Here is a 16,357-nt window from a genome sequence, read left to right on the forward strand (position 1 = left end):
GTCGGGCCGGGCTGTGACTATACAGCTGGCCCGATGCGCTGACTAAAAATAACAGACCCGCTCAGCAGAGAGCGGGTCTGTAAAAGCGCCGTATTTTAGCAAATTAAACTGTAAAAAATGCTTTTATGGCTATAGCACCTAAATAATGTTATATAATTCTGCACTATGTGCAGAATTATATAACATTATTTTTAAGGTTTACTGTCCCTTTAAGTATGCACCGTGCACCAGCAGTGTTAACACAGCACTTGCTAAGAGAGCCTAAGGTGCCTGTACCATCTGGTAACGACTTAGTTTGTTAATTGCTAACATGATACAAGCCTCACCGGCACTCTGAGCAGCTGCAGTATTTGTAATGCTGGTGCACGGACACTATATAACTATGCTTCACATGCATGTACAGAGAAAAATTTTACCATTAAAACAGTGATAACTTTTACTAGAAGAATTTTTGCCAATACATGTATATTGCAAATATGTTTCTAACATATGTAATTCATCTATGTGCATTTAAATTTTGACTGGAATGTCCCTTTAATCCTCATTATGAGTATGCAATAGTGAGAGAAATCATGATTCATACTTAATGATGTATCCACTTTTTTTCTACCCTGTCATTCACATTTTGTGTATGACTTTTTCCTTTCTGGTCTTGTTTGTGGTCAGTGCTCTTGATTTTCTCTTTCTAAATAGTTTGTTGCTCAATATATGCAAGTCAATTACAGCAGAAAATGGGGTTGCATACTTTGATTAACACTTTACTGCTGGGATATATAAGTTGTGGTGAAAAAAACAAAAGGGTTTGGGCAGTTGAGTTATTTGAGTTAGTTGCTTTTGAAAGAGTTGAAAATAAGTGTTACTAATTTATGAAATTTAAATATTTAATTTTTTTTCTTCATTAAGGCTGATGATGATGAGAAGAACAATGATGTTTATTTTCCGGATCTCCCAAGGATTAACGGCCAGGAAGACTCAGGAAGATTCTGCTTTGATTCAAGGTAATAACCATTTCCTTCATACTTTTAAACCTTGCTATCTTTTTAGTACTAATGAAAATGTAATTAAAAAAATATTTTACAGATGCAACAGCACATGAAAACAAAATCTTTATATTGATTTATGAATAACCTTCTTCCAGGAGACAGTCTTCAGTGGACTCTTTCCTAAATTGTATCACTTACCTCTAGCCCCAATTTATTTTCTATCAGACTAAACGGCGGGGGGGGGGGGGGTTAGCCCATGTTTTATTTTTTAAGAAAGTGTATCGATATAGTTAAATCTTGCATTTTTTAGAATCATGTTCTAGAACACATTATCAATAAACTTAAGCATCTCAGATTCTCACATACAAAGACAGCTTAATTCTCTGAATAGAAGGGATTCAGAACATCAAAACTTTTATGTGGACAAATTTGTTCTTAAGAGGCAATACCTACATGTGGATTAGTGCATTATTTACATAAATGGAACAAAGGGAATAACCCAATAGGGGGCGCTACTAAGAACGGTGTAGAATATATATGTAGGCCCACGTGACCATATATGGATGTTTCAGACAAACAATCAACAAAGTACTAATATAACATAGATACAATGTAAGTGTGTGTATTCACAATATTATACCCAATCCTAGATCAGGATGATAGACAAATATACAAAGTCCAGGATAACCCAATCTGGTATAGGTATCTGTCTTCTATTGGACTGGAGGCAGCACTCGATCTTCACCCTCCAAAGGTTATAAATCTAAAATCAAACACAGGAAAGAGGCGCCGTATGTGTGAATCTGAAGAAGCCAACGACAAATATAAGACATGTGCAGGGTACTCACAATGTGAAAAGGCACTCCAATGTGCCTATAGGGGCAGGCTGGTATTCACAGCAAACCAGCTGGCTGAACCGGCTAACCAGGATACCCAAGGTAGAGGACTCTATGTCTTGATGGACTGTGTATACTGGATCCAGCAATGTGGGAACAGGAGATTCTGTAGCGGCACTCAGTTGTGCCAGTAGAGGCAGGCTGGCTTTCTCAGCAACCCAGCTAGCTGTGTAGAGTATGAAGCAGGATACTAGGCAGCAATCAGGATTGGCAGGTAGCTCAGAAATGGACAATTGCAATGAGGATATATGATTAAAAGAAGGATTTTAATAAAAATTAAAAGCAATAAAATACATATATTCCTCATGCACAGTAAGTAAGTAGCATGCAACGCGTTTCTCGGTGTCAACCGTTTCCTCAGGCATGTGTTCTAACTCTACATAAACATCTTATAAAGGCCTGAGCTACCTGTATTGCCCCACCCTTCATGACAAAAGAAACCAATCACAAAGGCCCTTTGTTTAATTGCCCATTAGTTGATACACCTGCACACTTCTCATACCAAACCCTAATATGCTTGCAGGGCTTGTACATGTTTTGTATTAAATGGGGGAGGAAAACCTAACTAAATGTCTTTTTGAAAAAAGTGCCCCAGTTGAGGATCATAATAACATTACTGAATGTTTAAAGAATAACATATATGCTCCCGGTATGTGGCCTTAAATAAATAACATACTCTCTGCGATTGACCTCATTCTATAACCATAAAACCAAATATTCATACCTGTCTGCTGGTCTTTGGCGTAGTACCTAACAAATACACAAAATATCCAAATATCGAAATTTTTCTATATTAGATCTTCTGTGTTTCACTGTGGATCACTAATCGCCTAATACACACAATTTTGTCAAAAACAAATGACCGCCACCCAGATCGTAAAAAGTAAACAATCCTCTGTGATTGTTTGGCGTCTGACGTCAACGCCAATGATAGGCTGATAGGTTCCAACTTTCTAACCAATCCTAAATGAGAACCGCTACACACCCCCACTGGAGCGTGTCCGCGAATCTTCAAACTCATAACAAATGGAAAAAAGGCTCTCTCATTGAAGTCCTCGGTGCCCACAGCCCTCTGTAAACATTACCAGCACCGGCTCTGGTACCGATCAGTGTCGCAAGCTAGATCCAGCTCCCGCATATAGGCCGATTTAGGGGAAACTTCTCCCAGCTCAGGTCCATCAGCGGCAAGACTCACCTCCTCACTACGTCACTCAGCTGTCAGCAACATCCTCCGTAAATACTCCCACAACTGGGTACACTCGCTCCTATGGCTAAGCGATACTAGTGCCAGCAGCTATTCCTGTTGTTTAGCCTATGATGCAGCAAGGTATCTAATGGGTGACATTGTATATATGGCAAGAAAAGTTGAAAAGATTATCGCCACTATATGATCCAAAATGAATCTCTACCTAGTGCCCCAATATACAACCCAAAACAAAAACGAGACAAACTGACCCTCTACATGATCATAACCACCATGCTTGGTGGTCCATACCTAAACTAGGTGTGCTCTCCGCACACTAATATTTATAACAAGTGTAACAAGTAAACGTGCTAATTTTTTTAGAGTCCAATACACTCACTGGTCTATATTGTATTAACAACATTTTCTCTTTATAAAATACTGTATGTCAGAAAATGATTTACATATTGTAACCCTTGATTGATAAGGTACAATGATTTACATATTGTAACCCTTGATTGATAAGGTACAATGACCTACCAAACCCCTTATATACCACACTATCATCCCTGCCAGTGCTATGCATTAGAGTTATACTAAGAAGGTCATTAGTTATAAACCACTATGTGCATATGACCCACTAGTATTAGTTAGTATTGAAAACCTATTTTCTAAATTAGAGGATTTATTAAAAATAGAGAATAGACATTGGTGGGATTTGGATTGTCTTAAAAAATATAAAGAGAAAAAACAGATACCCAGAGGCCTTAGATTATTTAAGAATTGCTCTTTTAAGAATGATCCCGAGTTACTATCCAAATGGTTTTCCACTCTAGATGAATGTGCCTTTAAATTGATAGATCTACTCATTGCACACAGACAAAAACTAGTCGATGAAACTGGGATAGAAATTGACTCTGTGCAAAAAGAGTTAGAAGGGTTCAAAGAACATCCGGACTATGTGAGATTAAATACACAGACTATTAAAGGGGTGGATGATTTCACTACAGAAATCATAGCTAATAAAAATAAAAAAATGAAACGTGATGATGACGATTACACCAAAGGAGAAGTCCACACGTATAATAGAACTAAACCCCAGACCAACACTGAGTGGACAATGGTGAAAAATTCTAATAATAATAACAACAACAAACAGGGAAACAATTATAATTATAATGGAAATAATGGGAATTATAGGCAATACCATGGGCCTAGACAAAATCAATGGAATAATAATAATTACCAATCCCATAGAGGTTATGACCAATCCCATAGAAGTTATGACGGCCAAGATACAGGAAATAGGCCCTATAACAACTACAATGGGAACATGCCGACTCCTAGATTTGACACCCACAATGGGAGTATGTTGACTCCCAGATATAATACTAACCATTATAGAAATTCTGGGAATTCTGGGAACTTTACACCACAGAATGAGAGACCACCCTATAGTGATAGAGACTATAGGAGGAATTTATCTCATCAGGATTCTGATAACCCGAACTATATACCTATATATAATAGATACCAGCCCCTAAGTCACATAGATGGCAATCAGTCTGCACCTGAAGAGGTGGCAAATAGAGACAACTTACCTTCTACGTCCGGTGGGGTTTTTTTAGAGACCCCCCAGTTGGCACCTCTTTGGAGGAGGCCAACACCACAAGCACCAAACCAAAAAAAGAGACCGTACCCAAACGGGGAAAACGAGGCAGAGGGAAAACCCACCAAAAAGCACAACTACAAAAATTGAAAAGTGGAATTTTCAATCTGTCCTCACACATCCTCACAGATGATGAAGTTAGAATTCTAGGTAGAGGTTTATCCTATTGTCCTCCCAGCACACATAATCTTTTCAATCTATTTGTAGATTTGAATAGATACACACGAAAACTGTCTCTGCAAAGATATTTTGCATTAAAAATGATGAAGAACCGCAATATATCAGGTATACCTATTACTTTAGATTCACAAAGAGAAAGAGAATCATCCAATCTTCTCTATTGTGATCCCAGTCAAATCACAGAAACTCTTTTTGAGGAATATTTACATACTCCTCTCCACCCCCCTTCTACATGGTCCCCCCCGAAGGAGGATGTATCTTACATCGACCTTTTTCAACAGCTGGTATTGGAAGATTGGGAGAAAATCCCCAATCACATCCCCAAAAATAAAAAAATCTGGCCTAATGAGGCAAGAGCATTATATAGCCTGACTTTGAATGACAATTTGGTCATTCGTCAGGCTGATAAGGGGGGTGGGATTGTTCTACAAGATCTTTGTGATTACCTTAAGGAAGCCAAACGCATCCTTTGGGATCAAGAATACTACAGAAAGTTGACATCTGATCCTACCTTGGAATTTTCCAAAAAATTGGAAAAAATTCTGGAATACGGTCACACTTCTGGTATTCTAAACAAAAAAGAAAAACGATATCTGATGCCAAATCATCCCGATATACCTTTTTATTACCATCTTCCAAAACTACATAAGGATGATAAAGTGCCTCCAGGTAGACCGATTATTGCTGGCATTAACAGCTTGACGGACAAATTGTCGGAATACGTAGATTTTTATCTTCAGAGATATGTGTGTAATCTACCATCATACATTAAAGACACTAAAGATCTATTGGACAAGATATCCCGGATTAAACTAAATAGGAATACCAATACCCTATGGGTGTCTTGTGATGTAGGATCTTTGTATTCCAACATCACGCATGAGATAGGTTTGTTCACTACTAGTTTATATTTAGAGGGAGACATATATATGCCCAAAACACAAAAGGAATTTTTGCTCACATTGATTTTATTTTACATCATAATTATTTTCAGTTTCAAGATGAATTTTATTTGCAGATAAAAGGTACGGCCATGGGCACCAGATTTGCCCCCAGTTTTGCTAATCTCTTTATGGGCCATTTCGAAAAGCTGTATATTTATGACTCGAATTGGTGGGGCAATCTGGTGTTCTATGGCCGGTACATAGATGATCTCTTGTTTATTTTTGATGGTTCCTTAGCTGAGGCAAAAGAATTTGTACTACATCTTAACAATAACAATATGGGCATTGGTTTCACCTCCAACATACAGCAATCCACAATAGAATTTTTGGATTTAAGCCTTACATGGGACATTGATGGCAATGTTTGTACTGCAACTTATTTTAAACAAGTTGACTGTAACAATTTCTTACACTTTGGCAGCAACCACTTACTAAACTGGAAGAAAAATATCCCTTTCAGCCAGTTTTGTAGAATAAGACGCAATTGCTCCTCTATAGACAAGTATGATGAACAATCCCAAACACTCAAGTCAAGATTTTTAGAGAAAGGCTACCCATTACAACTGGTAACTAATAGCTACGAAAGAGCTAGGGAACTCAATCGGACTAAATTACTTTTGTCAACAAAAAACAATGATGAGAAAAAACAAGAGGACTCATTTAAGGAGATCCCTCTTTTTGTGACCCAATATAACTCTAATCACAAAGCCATAGGAAAAATCTTAGACAAACACTGGCCACTCCTTATGAGAGACCCCATTTTGAAGAAAACATTACCTGGACGACCCAAGATTGTATATCGCAGGGCATCTACCTTAAAACAAAAATTAGCACCCAGCAAAGGGGTTATGCTATCTAAAGGTACAATACAGAAAAATACCTTAAATAAATCTGCACTGATGACAACTCGACACTTACTTAAGGGCAGCTTTAGGTGTGGCAAGACCCGGTGCTTTATGTGTGATTATATTACCCATAAAGCTTCTAATGTGACATCTTACACAACTGGAGAACAACATCAGATAACCTCTAGATTAACTTGTGACTCTTCATATGTAATATATGTACTTATCTGTGAATGTGGGGTCCAGTATATTGGAAGAACCTGCAGGAAAATAAGAATCAGGTGGAGCGAACATCTAAGAAACATTAAAAACAAATCTATGAAACACAGTGTACCTAGACATGTTTGCCAGGAACACACTGCAGGGAGATGTAGATTTAAAATTACCCCCTTAGAAAGTATTCCACCTAGTCGCAGATATAACAGGTTCTCACGACTCCGACAAAGAGAGACCTATTGGATCTATAGGTTCAAAACGTTGTTTCCATCAGGTCTCAATGAAGTGATAGACACTGCAAGCTTTGTATGATTTTGTGCACTTTTTTGTGAACCGGAGTTTAATCCTATGTTGACATCTGCCCATTTCTCTATATACACACACCTAGAGCTAATTGTTCTAACAGGTACATAGGGATATCACTATACACATATACCACTATATGGAGATTACACAACAAAATTACATCACACACAGATTCCAACACATTCCCATTGGAGAATTTCTTATATACACAGACCATTTTTGATTTAGTATATACATCACGCACAACATTAGTCATCACCATCACTATAATTGTTTATGATTGTATATATATCACGTTTAATGGTATATCATGACCAGGAACCTTCACTGATTGATTTTACATATGTATTATGTTAAATGAGATAGGATAAAAGTTTGGGTTAATTTAGTATCACTTGTCCATTATTCATATGATTATTTTCGGTAGGGATTTAGGACCATTTAGTTATTTATGGCACCAGTAAGGTTAGAAGTATTTGAGTATGAGGAGAATGGTATGATATTATTATTATATATATTAATAAATAAGGGTCACAATATGTGAAGCACTTTTTTATCATGGTCATATGCACATAGTGGTTTATAACTAATGACCTTCTTAGTATAACTCTAATGCATAGCACTGGCAGGGATGATAGTGTGGTATATAAGGGGTTTGGTAGGTCATTGTACCTTATCAATCAAGGGTTACAATATGTAAATCATTGTACCTTATCAATCAAGGGTTACAATATGTAAATCATTTTCTGACATACAGTATTTTATAAAGAGAAAATGTTGTTAATACAATATAGACCAGTGAGTGTATTGGACTCTAAAAAAATTAGCACGTTTACTTGTTACACTTGTTATAAATATTAGTGTGCGGAGAGCACACCTAGTTTAGGTATGGACCACCAAGCATGGTGGTTATGATCATGTAGAGGGTCAGTTTGTCTCGTTTTTGTTTTGGGTTGTATATTGGGGCACTAGGTAGAGATTCATTTTGGATCATATAGTGGCGATAATCTTTTCAACTTTTCTTGCCATATATACAATGTCACCCATTAGATACCTTGCTGCATCATAGGCTAAACAACAGGAATAGCTGCTGGCACTAGTATCGCTTAGCCATAGGAGCGAGTGTACCCAGTTGTGGGAGTATTTACGGAGGATGTTGCTGACAGCTGAGTGACGTAGTGAGGAGGTGAGTCTTGCCGCTGATGGACCTGAGCTGGGAGAAGTTTCCCCTAAATCGGCCTATATGCGGGAGCTGGATCTAGCTTGCGACACTGATCGGTACCAGAGCCGGTGCTGGTAATGTTTACAGAGGGCTGTGGGCACCGAGGACTTCAATGAGAGAGCCTTTTTTCCATTTGTTATGAGTTTGAAGATTCGCGGACACGCTCCAGTGGGGGTGTGTAGCGGTTCTCATTTAGGATTGGTTAGAAAGTTGGAACCTATCAGCCTATCATTGGCGTTGACGTCAGACGCCAAACAATCACAGAGGATTGTTTACTTTTTACGATCTGGGTGGCGGTCATTTGTTTTTGACAAAATTGTGTGTATTAGGCGATTAGTGATCCACAGTGAAACACAGAAGATCTAATATAGAAAAATTTCGATATTTGGATATTTTGTGTATTTGTTAGGTACTACGCCAAAGACCAGCAGACAGGTATGAATATTTGGTTTTATGGTTATAGAATGAGGTCAATCGCAGAGAGTATGTTATTTATTTAAGGCCACATACCGGGAGCATATATGTTATTCTTTAAACATTCAGTAATGTTATTATGATCCTCAACTGGGGCACTTTTTTCAAAAAGACATTTAGTTAGGTTTTCCTCCCCCATTTAATACAAAACATGTACAAGCCCTGCAAGCATATTAGGGTTTGGTATGAGAAGTGTGCAGGTGTATCAACTAATGGGCAATTAAACAAAGGGCCTTTGTGATTGGTTTCTTTTGTCATGAAGGGTGGGGCAATACAGGTAGCTCAGGCCTTTATAAGATGTTTATGTAGAGTTAGAACACATGCCTGAGGAAACGGTTGACACCGAGAAACGCGTTGCATGCTACTTACTTACTGTGCATGAGGAATATATGTATTTTATTGCTTTTAATTTTTATTAAAATCCTTCTTTTAATCATATATCCTCATTGCAATTGTCCATTTCTGAGCTACCTGCCAATCCTGATTGCTGCCTAGTATCCTGCTTCATACTCTACACAGCTAGCTGGGTTGCTGAGAAAGCCAGCCTGCCTCTACTGGCACAACTGAGTGCCGCTACAGAATCTCCTGTTCCCACATTGCTGGATCCAGTATACACAGTCCATCAAGACATAGAGTCCTCTACCTTGGGTATCCTGGTTAGCCGGTTCAGCCAGCTGGTTTGCTGTGAATACCAGCCTGCCCCTATAGGCACATTGGAGTGCCTTTTCACATTGTGAGTACCCTGCACATGTCTTATATTTGTCGTTGGCTTCTTCAGATTCACACATACGGCGCCTCTTTCCTGTGTTTGATTTTAGATTTACATAAATGGTGAGTGATTCATGGAATACACTTTCACAAGAAGTGGTAATGACAAACACTGTGGGGGACTTTAATAATGTCTGGGATAAGCATAAGGCTATCCTACCAACTAGATAAGTTTACTTTTAGGAAATATCGGGCAGACTTGCTGGGCCTATGGTTCTTATCTGCCGTCAAAATCTATTTTTCTATGTTTCATATTTGTATGAGTGGTAAACCTATAGTAGTTAGTGGAAATATTCTTAGATGGTATAAGTCGCATAAATAAATGTGTTTTGGTTCTGTTTTTAACATTCATAAATTACAAAAACTTTCCTTCCTTTCTCCAAGACATCTCTTGCGATGACTTTTCTCTGTGAAAATGTTCTACCTCACTTATTTAGACTGTCTCCCAAAGTCCTCATGTTTTAAAAAGCCTACCACCTACTCTCCTAATTTTCTTATCACAATACCACAACAAAATAAACAGCCTCTTCATCCTTGCTGCAGCTAGCTAAAACCATTCCCTAAACTCATTCAGGCAGTTTCTAATTTACCACCAAATAGGTTTGTATTGTTTAGTATCTGAATTGAAATACTATATGAAAATGGAATATATTGTACACCCCTTGGTCATGTACTCAGTGTAATAGAATACAGTGATACTTCAATAATAAAAATGAGGACAAGGGTTTCTGTGTACGGATTTTGAGACTACCCAATTAAAATTGCAACATCACTAGCCTAGTCAAAAGGAAACCCCAAGAGAAGGATTAGTCTTCTAGGATTGATGTGTCATATGCTTAAAGGGACAGTCTAGTCCAAAATAAACTTTCATGATTCAGATAGGGCATGTAATTTTAAACAATTTTCCAATTTACTTTTATCACCAATTTTACTTTGTTCTCTTGGTATTCTTAGTTGAAAGCTTAACATAGAAGGTTCATATGCTAATTTCTTAGACCTTGAATGCCACCTCTTTTCAGAATGCATTTTAATAGTTTTTCACCACTAAAGGGAGTTAGTTCATGTGTTTCATATACATAACACTGTGCTTATGCACGTGAAGTTACCTGGGAGCCAGCACTGATTGGCTAAACTGCAAGTTTGTCAAAAGAACTGAAATAAAGGGGCAGTTTGCAGAGGCTTAGATACAAGATAATCACAGAGGTAAAAAGTATATAAATATAACTGTGTTGGTTATGCAAAACTGGGTAATAAAGGGATTATCTATCTTTGAAAACAATAACAATTCTGGTGTAGACTGTCCCTTTAATGGATTCCGAAGTTCCTAAAACCTTAACTTTTCTGGGGAGTAATTCTGTGCTGTTTTCAGCTGGAAGTTTTTTTGTGCCAGAGTTGCCTTAACAAGCAAAAGCATCCTACATCAAGAGAGAGGAAAATAAAACTCTCTTCCAAGTAGTCTTTTCTGGTGAAACATCTCTGAACTGATCTTGTGTCAGGCCCTGAGGCGGAATAAGAACCACGCTATTCCTACCTGCAGTTCTGGAGTGTCTGTAGGCACACTAAGTTTGGGATGTCAAGTCCTGCGGTGCAAAAGGAGTTTTTGGGTGCATTAAAGGGACAATCAAGTATAAATTAAACTTTCATTATTCAGATAGGACTTTTAATTTTAATTGACTTTCCAATTTACTTTTATCATCAAATTTGCTTTTTTCTCTTGGTATTCTTAGTTTAAACTAAACATAGGTAGGCTCATATGCTAATTTCTAAGCCTTTGAGGGCTGCCTCTTATCACATGCTTTTTAAATCTCTTTTCAACACAAAGAGACAGAAAGTACACGTGGGCCATATAGATAACACTGTGATCAGGCACAGGGGGTTATTTAAGATTTAGCACAAAACAATGCTAAATTTAAGACAATAGATAATAAACAGTCACAGTCATGTGATCAGGGGGCTGGAAGAAGGTTCCTAGATACAAGGTAATCACAAAGGTAAAAAGTACATTAATATAACTGTGTTGGTTTTGCAAAACTGGGGAATGAGTAATAAAGGGATTATCTATCTTTTAAAACAATAACAATTCTATGGTTGACTGTCCCTTTAAGCCTAGAAGGGCTGTAGCTGCATAAGTCCGGGCCATGCTAGAGGAGTTTCCGATTAGTGTTTGCGACAGCTCAAGGTGAGCTATTTACCTTCTGTGTGAAGATTCTTGGTGGAAGTGCACTAGGATAGCTCTATTTGTATATTTCTTATCAGTAATGTTCCTGCTGTTTCCTGGGTGCCACGTCTGGATGGGAAGTGTTAAAATGTTATTGCATAACCTTGTCCAGTGCTTGGTTATTTGTATGGAAACCCTGTCAATCCTTGTTTCTGGCCTGCCCTTTTGGTTTGGACCCTGGCGAGTTCTTTGGCTTCTGTCTCCTGTTTAATCACAATTTGCATTCATCGGGTTATCTTGATTGAAGAACTTGCATAATATAAAATAGTTATATTAAACACAACATAAATACATTTATAACTATCTGATAAAAATGATTACATTTAAATTTTAAAAAGGTTGTAAGGGCTCAAAGATATATGGTATAAGGTGTTTGACAAAAATGGGCTCTAACATATATACATACATAGACATGTCAAAATATGTGTATATGTGTGTGTGTGTACAGATGTGTTTACATATATATTTGTGTGTGTGTATGTGTATGTGTATGTATATATATATATATATATAAGGAGAGGGGGCAGGAAAAGACACAGGAGGAGGGAATATAAACTCCAGAGGGAGGAGATATCCATTCAGACAAAATCGACAGAGAGACTACAGCCAGGAGAGAGGACAGAGGGGACGTCCCAGGAGATACAGATGATGTAGGGGCTTTTAAATACCCCTGATGATGACTTGCAAATAATCAATTTGTCCTCCTTTAACCTTAACCAGGCTCACATAAGTGTCCTTAAGAAGCGCCTTTCCTTCTGTCCCACAAATGGTTTAGATAAATTTGAATTTATAAAAGATCTCCATTGTTTTGCTAGATGTATTGTCTTATCGTAAATGTTTAAAGGCAAAAGTAAGAACCTTATTGCTGATCTTGGTTTGGATAGAGGTGACAGACTGGCCCTACGTGACTTAGAAGAACTCTTACTGTCAAATACTGCTGACTCTACTCAACCACCTATTATCCCTTTACCCACTGAAATTAAAATCAGTTCAGACTTTAAACCTAAGTCTACATTTATGCCACAACTTTCTACAGTTCCAGTGGTGAACATATCTGTAAGACAGGTAGAAAAAGACATCCACATCCACAGACCTTAACAAACATAATTGATGATAATCTAACAAAATCTGAAAGAAAAGCACTTAATGAACTCACAGCAGCAGATATTGTAGTGATTAAATCAGCGGACAAGGGGGGCAATGTGGTCCTTTGGGACCAGACTAGTTATGTTTTAGAAGTTAAGACAACTTCTAAATAGAAATCAGTATTCACGTCTAATGTCAAATCCAGTACCTGATATTCAGTCCCTTATTTTTAAGAAGCTGAATGATGCTAAAAGCTGTGGTATAATTAACCTTGCTGAGTTTAAATATCTATTTAATGAGTTCCCAGTAATGCCAGTATTCTACTGTTTCCCCAAAGTCCATAAAATTTGAAAAATCCTCCTGGCTGCCCAATAATTTCAGGGATTGGTAGTGTAACAGAGAACCTTGGAAATAACATTGATTTCTTTCTAAAACCCTTTCTTAGTACCATGCCTTCTTATGTCATAGACACTGCAGATTTTTTGAGGAAAATCGATTGTCTCTCCATACCACATGATGCTTTATTAGTATCATTGGATGTGGAGGGCCTTTATTCATCCATTCCGCACAATATAGGAATCGATGCAGCAAAGCATTATTTAGATTCTAGAGGACTAGCTTTCTGTAATCATACTGACTTTGTTATTGATCTGTTGCAGGTTGTCCTTGAGAACAATGTCTTTTCATTTGATAACGAGATCTACAGGCAAGTTAGAGGTACTGCTATGGGGGCCACCTGTGCCCCCACCTATGCCTGCTTCCACCTTGGGGCCTGGGAAAAGGAAGAAGTATATCAAAAGAAACTGTTCAATGAAAAAGTTAATCTATGGCTCCGCTATGTGGATAACATATTTATTATCTGGGAGGGTTCTCAAATAGAACTAACTAATTTTGTAGAGGATCTGAATTCGAATGATAGGAACATTGTTCTCACGGTCAACTCCAGCAAGGTCAATCTCTCATTCCTGGACATTGACATAAAGGTTGAAAATGACACTCTAGTGACGGAAAACTTTTGTAAGGAGACTGCAACCAACAGTATCCTGTCAGCCAAAGGTCATCATCCTAAACATCTCATAAAAAGTATCCCCAAAGGACAGTTTCTGTGTCTCCGTAGAAACTGTTCATCTAGATCTAAGTATGACAAATATGCAGCCTTAATGATGAACAGATTTAAAGCTAGGGGCTATCCTAAACATATTCTCAATAATGCAAATAATGAGGCAAGAAAAACAGATAGGGAAACCCTTCTCTTCTCAAAAGAGAAAGAAAAAAGCAGTAATATTAGACTAGTGACGAAGTACAACTGTCTCTGGAATGGGGTTAGAGATATTCTTAGAAAGAACTGGAAAATTCTACTTAATGATGAAAGTGTAGCCAAGGAAGTCGGTACAACTCCCACATTGACAGCCAAAAGAAGCCCCCAACTTAAAAGATAAACTTGTAAGAAGTAAATTTACTGCTCCACAAAAGAATTAGCTCTCAAGCCAAAAGCTAGTAGGCAATTTTCCCTGTAATAAGTGTGTTGCCTGCAAATTTATGACAAAAACAAAAGTATTTTTGGCTTGTACTGAAAGGGTCTATAAGCAAAGATACTTATTTAATTGTAATACTGAAGGAGTGGTTTATCTACTCAATTGTAATTGTCCCAGTTTTTACGTTGGGAAGACGAAAATATTGCTGAAGGATAGGATCCTGGAGCATAGAGATGATATAACAAATAAAGTCCAAAATAGTAATGTGGCAAGACACTTTGAGAGCTTTCACAATAGTAGCTCAGACTGCATGAGGGTGGTAGGCATAGACAGAGGTATTACTAATGGTAGAGGTGGCAATAATGATAAGGTCCTTCTCCAGAAGGAGTGTAAACGGATCTGTAGCCTCTCTACCATTGGCCCTAATGGGATGAATGAAAGGCTTGATATGGCTTGCTTTTTGTAAAATTTCTTTATATAGGTAATATTCTTAGGTTTTATTCGTATATCTATTTTGAAATACAAGGGTTACCATATACTCATGACTTGCTGTATATGAGCTTTCTATCTGGAACGTGGTAAATTGTTTTGCAATTATATTGCATTGAATTGTTAAAGTAAAATCACTATTCATATATTGTATCTAGAACGTTCACCTCCCATAAGGGCGGAGTTTGTATGGACTTATATATAGACCAAAAATACGTCACTTCACTAAGCCCTGATGAAGCCCCGTCTCTCTTGTGACGAGGGGGTGAAACGCGCGTCAGCAATTGGCTGGCCGCTCCATGTGACCTAACACGCTTGTTTAGTGGATCGGATGGCGGAGTAATTTGAGCGCATAACAAAGTTTGAAAGCCCAAGCAAAGTTAATCACTTCGGAGTACGCCCTGGAGGTCTTTATGCTATCCATACGGTCTATGTAGTGGATTCTACACTTCATCTGTAAAGCTGTCCGTCAGATGGAATGATCGGAAGAATGGTGTTGAAGCCCGGCAGAAAACAGGTGTAGTTGACAGAGGGATACGGACACACACGTAGTATCCTCCTGTATCTGTGTTTTGTACCATAACTTGCTATACAATCCTGCTTCCACCTTGCTTTACTTAAGCTGAGACCTACCTAAGACGGGTGCAGTTGACAGAGGGGTATACGTATTTACAAGAGATTTCCTCCTGAATTTCTGTCTTTGTTCAAAATCTTTCCTCCTGCTGCAGTACTAATAATCATGCTTCAAAGTGCTACATTAATTATTACATATTCTTGCTTACTTGGGCTCAGTTACTTCATGCTATACAGTACTTCCCCAGTTCACAGGGCAAGTGGATACCAAGAGAAAGACTTACCACTTTGTCGATTACAGTCTGACTATTACTATATCTGTCTTTCGGTTCTTGTTTTTCTAGGTATCCTTGTAATAACCGCCTTATAGATTTATACCCTATACCTTATGCATGCATCCACACGATTGTTTACTGACATGGTTGCCTAGCAATATATTTAATGCTTGGTTTCTAACTTACTGTTATTTATAAAGATACAAGTGTCTATGCACAGTTGTAGCAACTCTCACTTCCAGTTTTATTAAAACCTATCTGTGTAAGTATTTTTGAGACCTGCATTCTGTGCTTAGTCAGTTACACTATCTATACCAGCATTACTAGTTTTGGTACATTTTAGGAAGGCTTCAACCTCCTACTAACTGCTTGTAATTTCACATGGACCGGTCCTAGCATTTAAGAATATATGTATACTATTTGTATTCTGAATATAATGTTAATCACGATATTCACTTTATCCAGATAATTAGATGCTGCTATTTCAGTGGGCCTGCGCTCGGCACAGTGTGGGAATAAAAACAACCTTTTTCTAATGTAATGTGTGTTGCTCTT

At 37.8% G+C, this 16,357-nt stretch overlaps 1 protein-coding gene across 1 annotated transcript in view; it reads left to right on the forward strand.

Annotated features, from left to right (window-relative positions):
* Positions 1 to 16,357, forward strand: part of TAX1BP1 (Tax1 binding protein 1) — a 338,069-nt gene that overhangs the window by 288,378 nt on the left and 33,334 nt on the right. Inside the window, exon 12 of the mRNA XM_053715733.1 lies at positions 904 to 998. Within this exon, the coding sequence (XP_053571708.1) occupies positions 904 to 998 (95 nt within the window). The remainder of the gene's footprint in view (positions 1 to 903; positions 999 to 16,357) is intronic.

Source organism: Bombina bombina, chromosome 5, assembly GCF_027579735.1.
Source record: "Bombina bombina isolate aBomBom1 chromosome 5, aBomBom1.pri, whole genome shotgun sequence".
Classification (NCBI taxonomy): domain Eukaryota; kingdom Metazoa; phylum Chordata; class Amphibia; order Anura; family Bombinatoridae; genus Bombina; species Bombina bombina.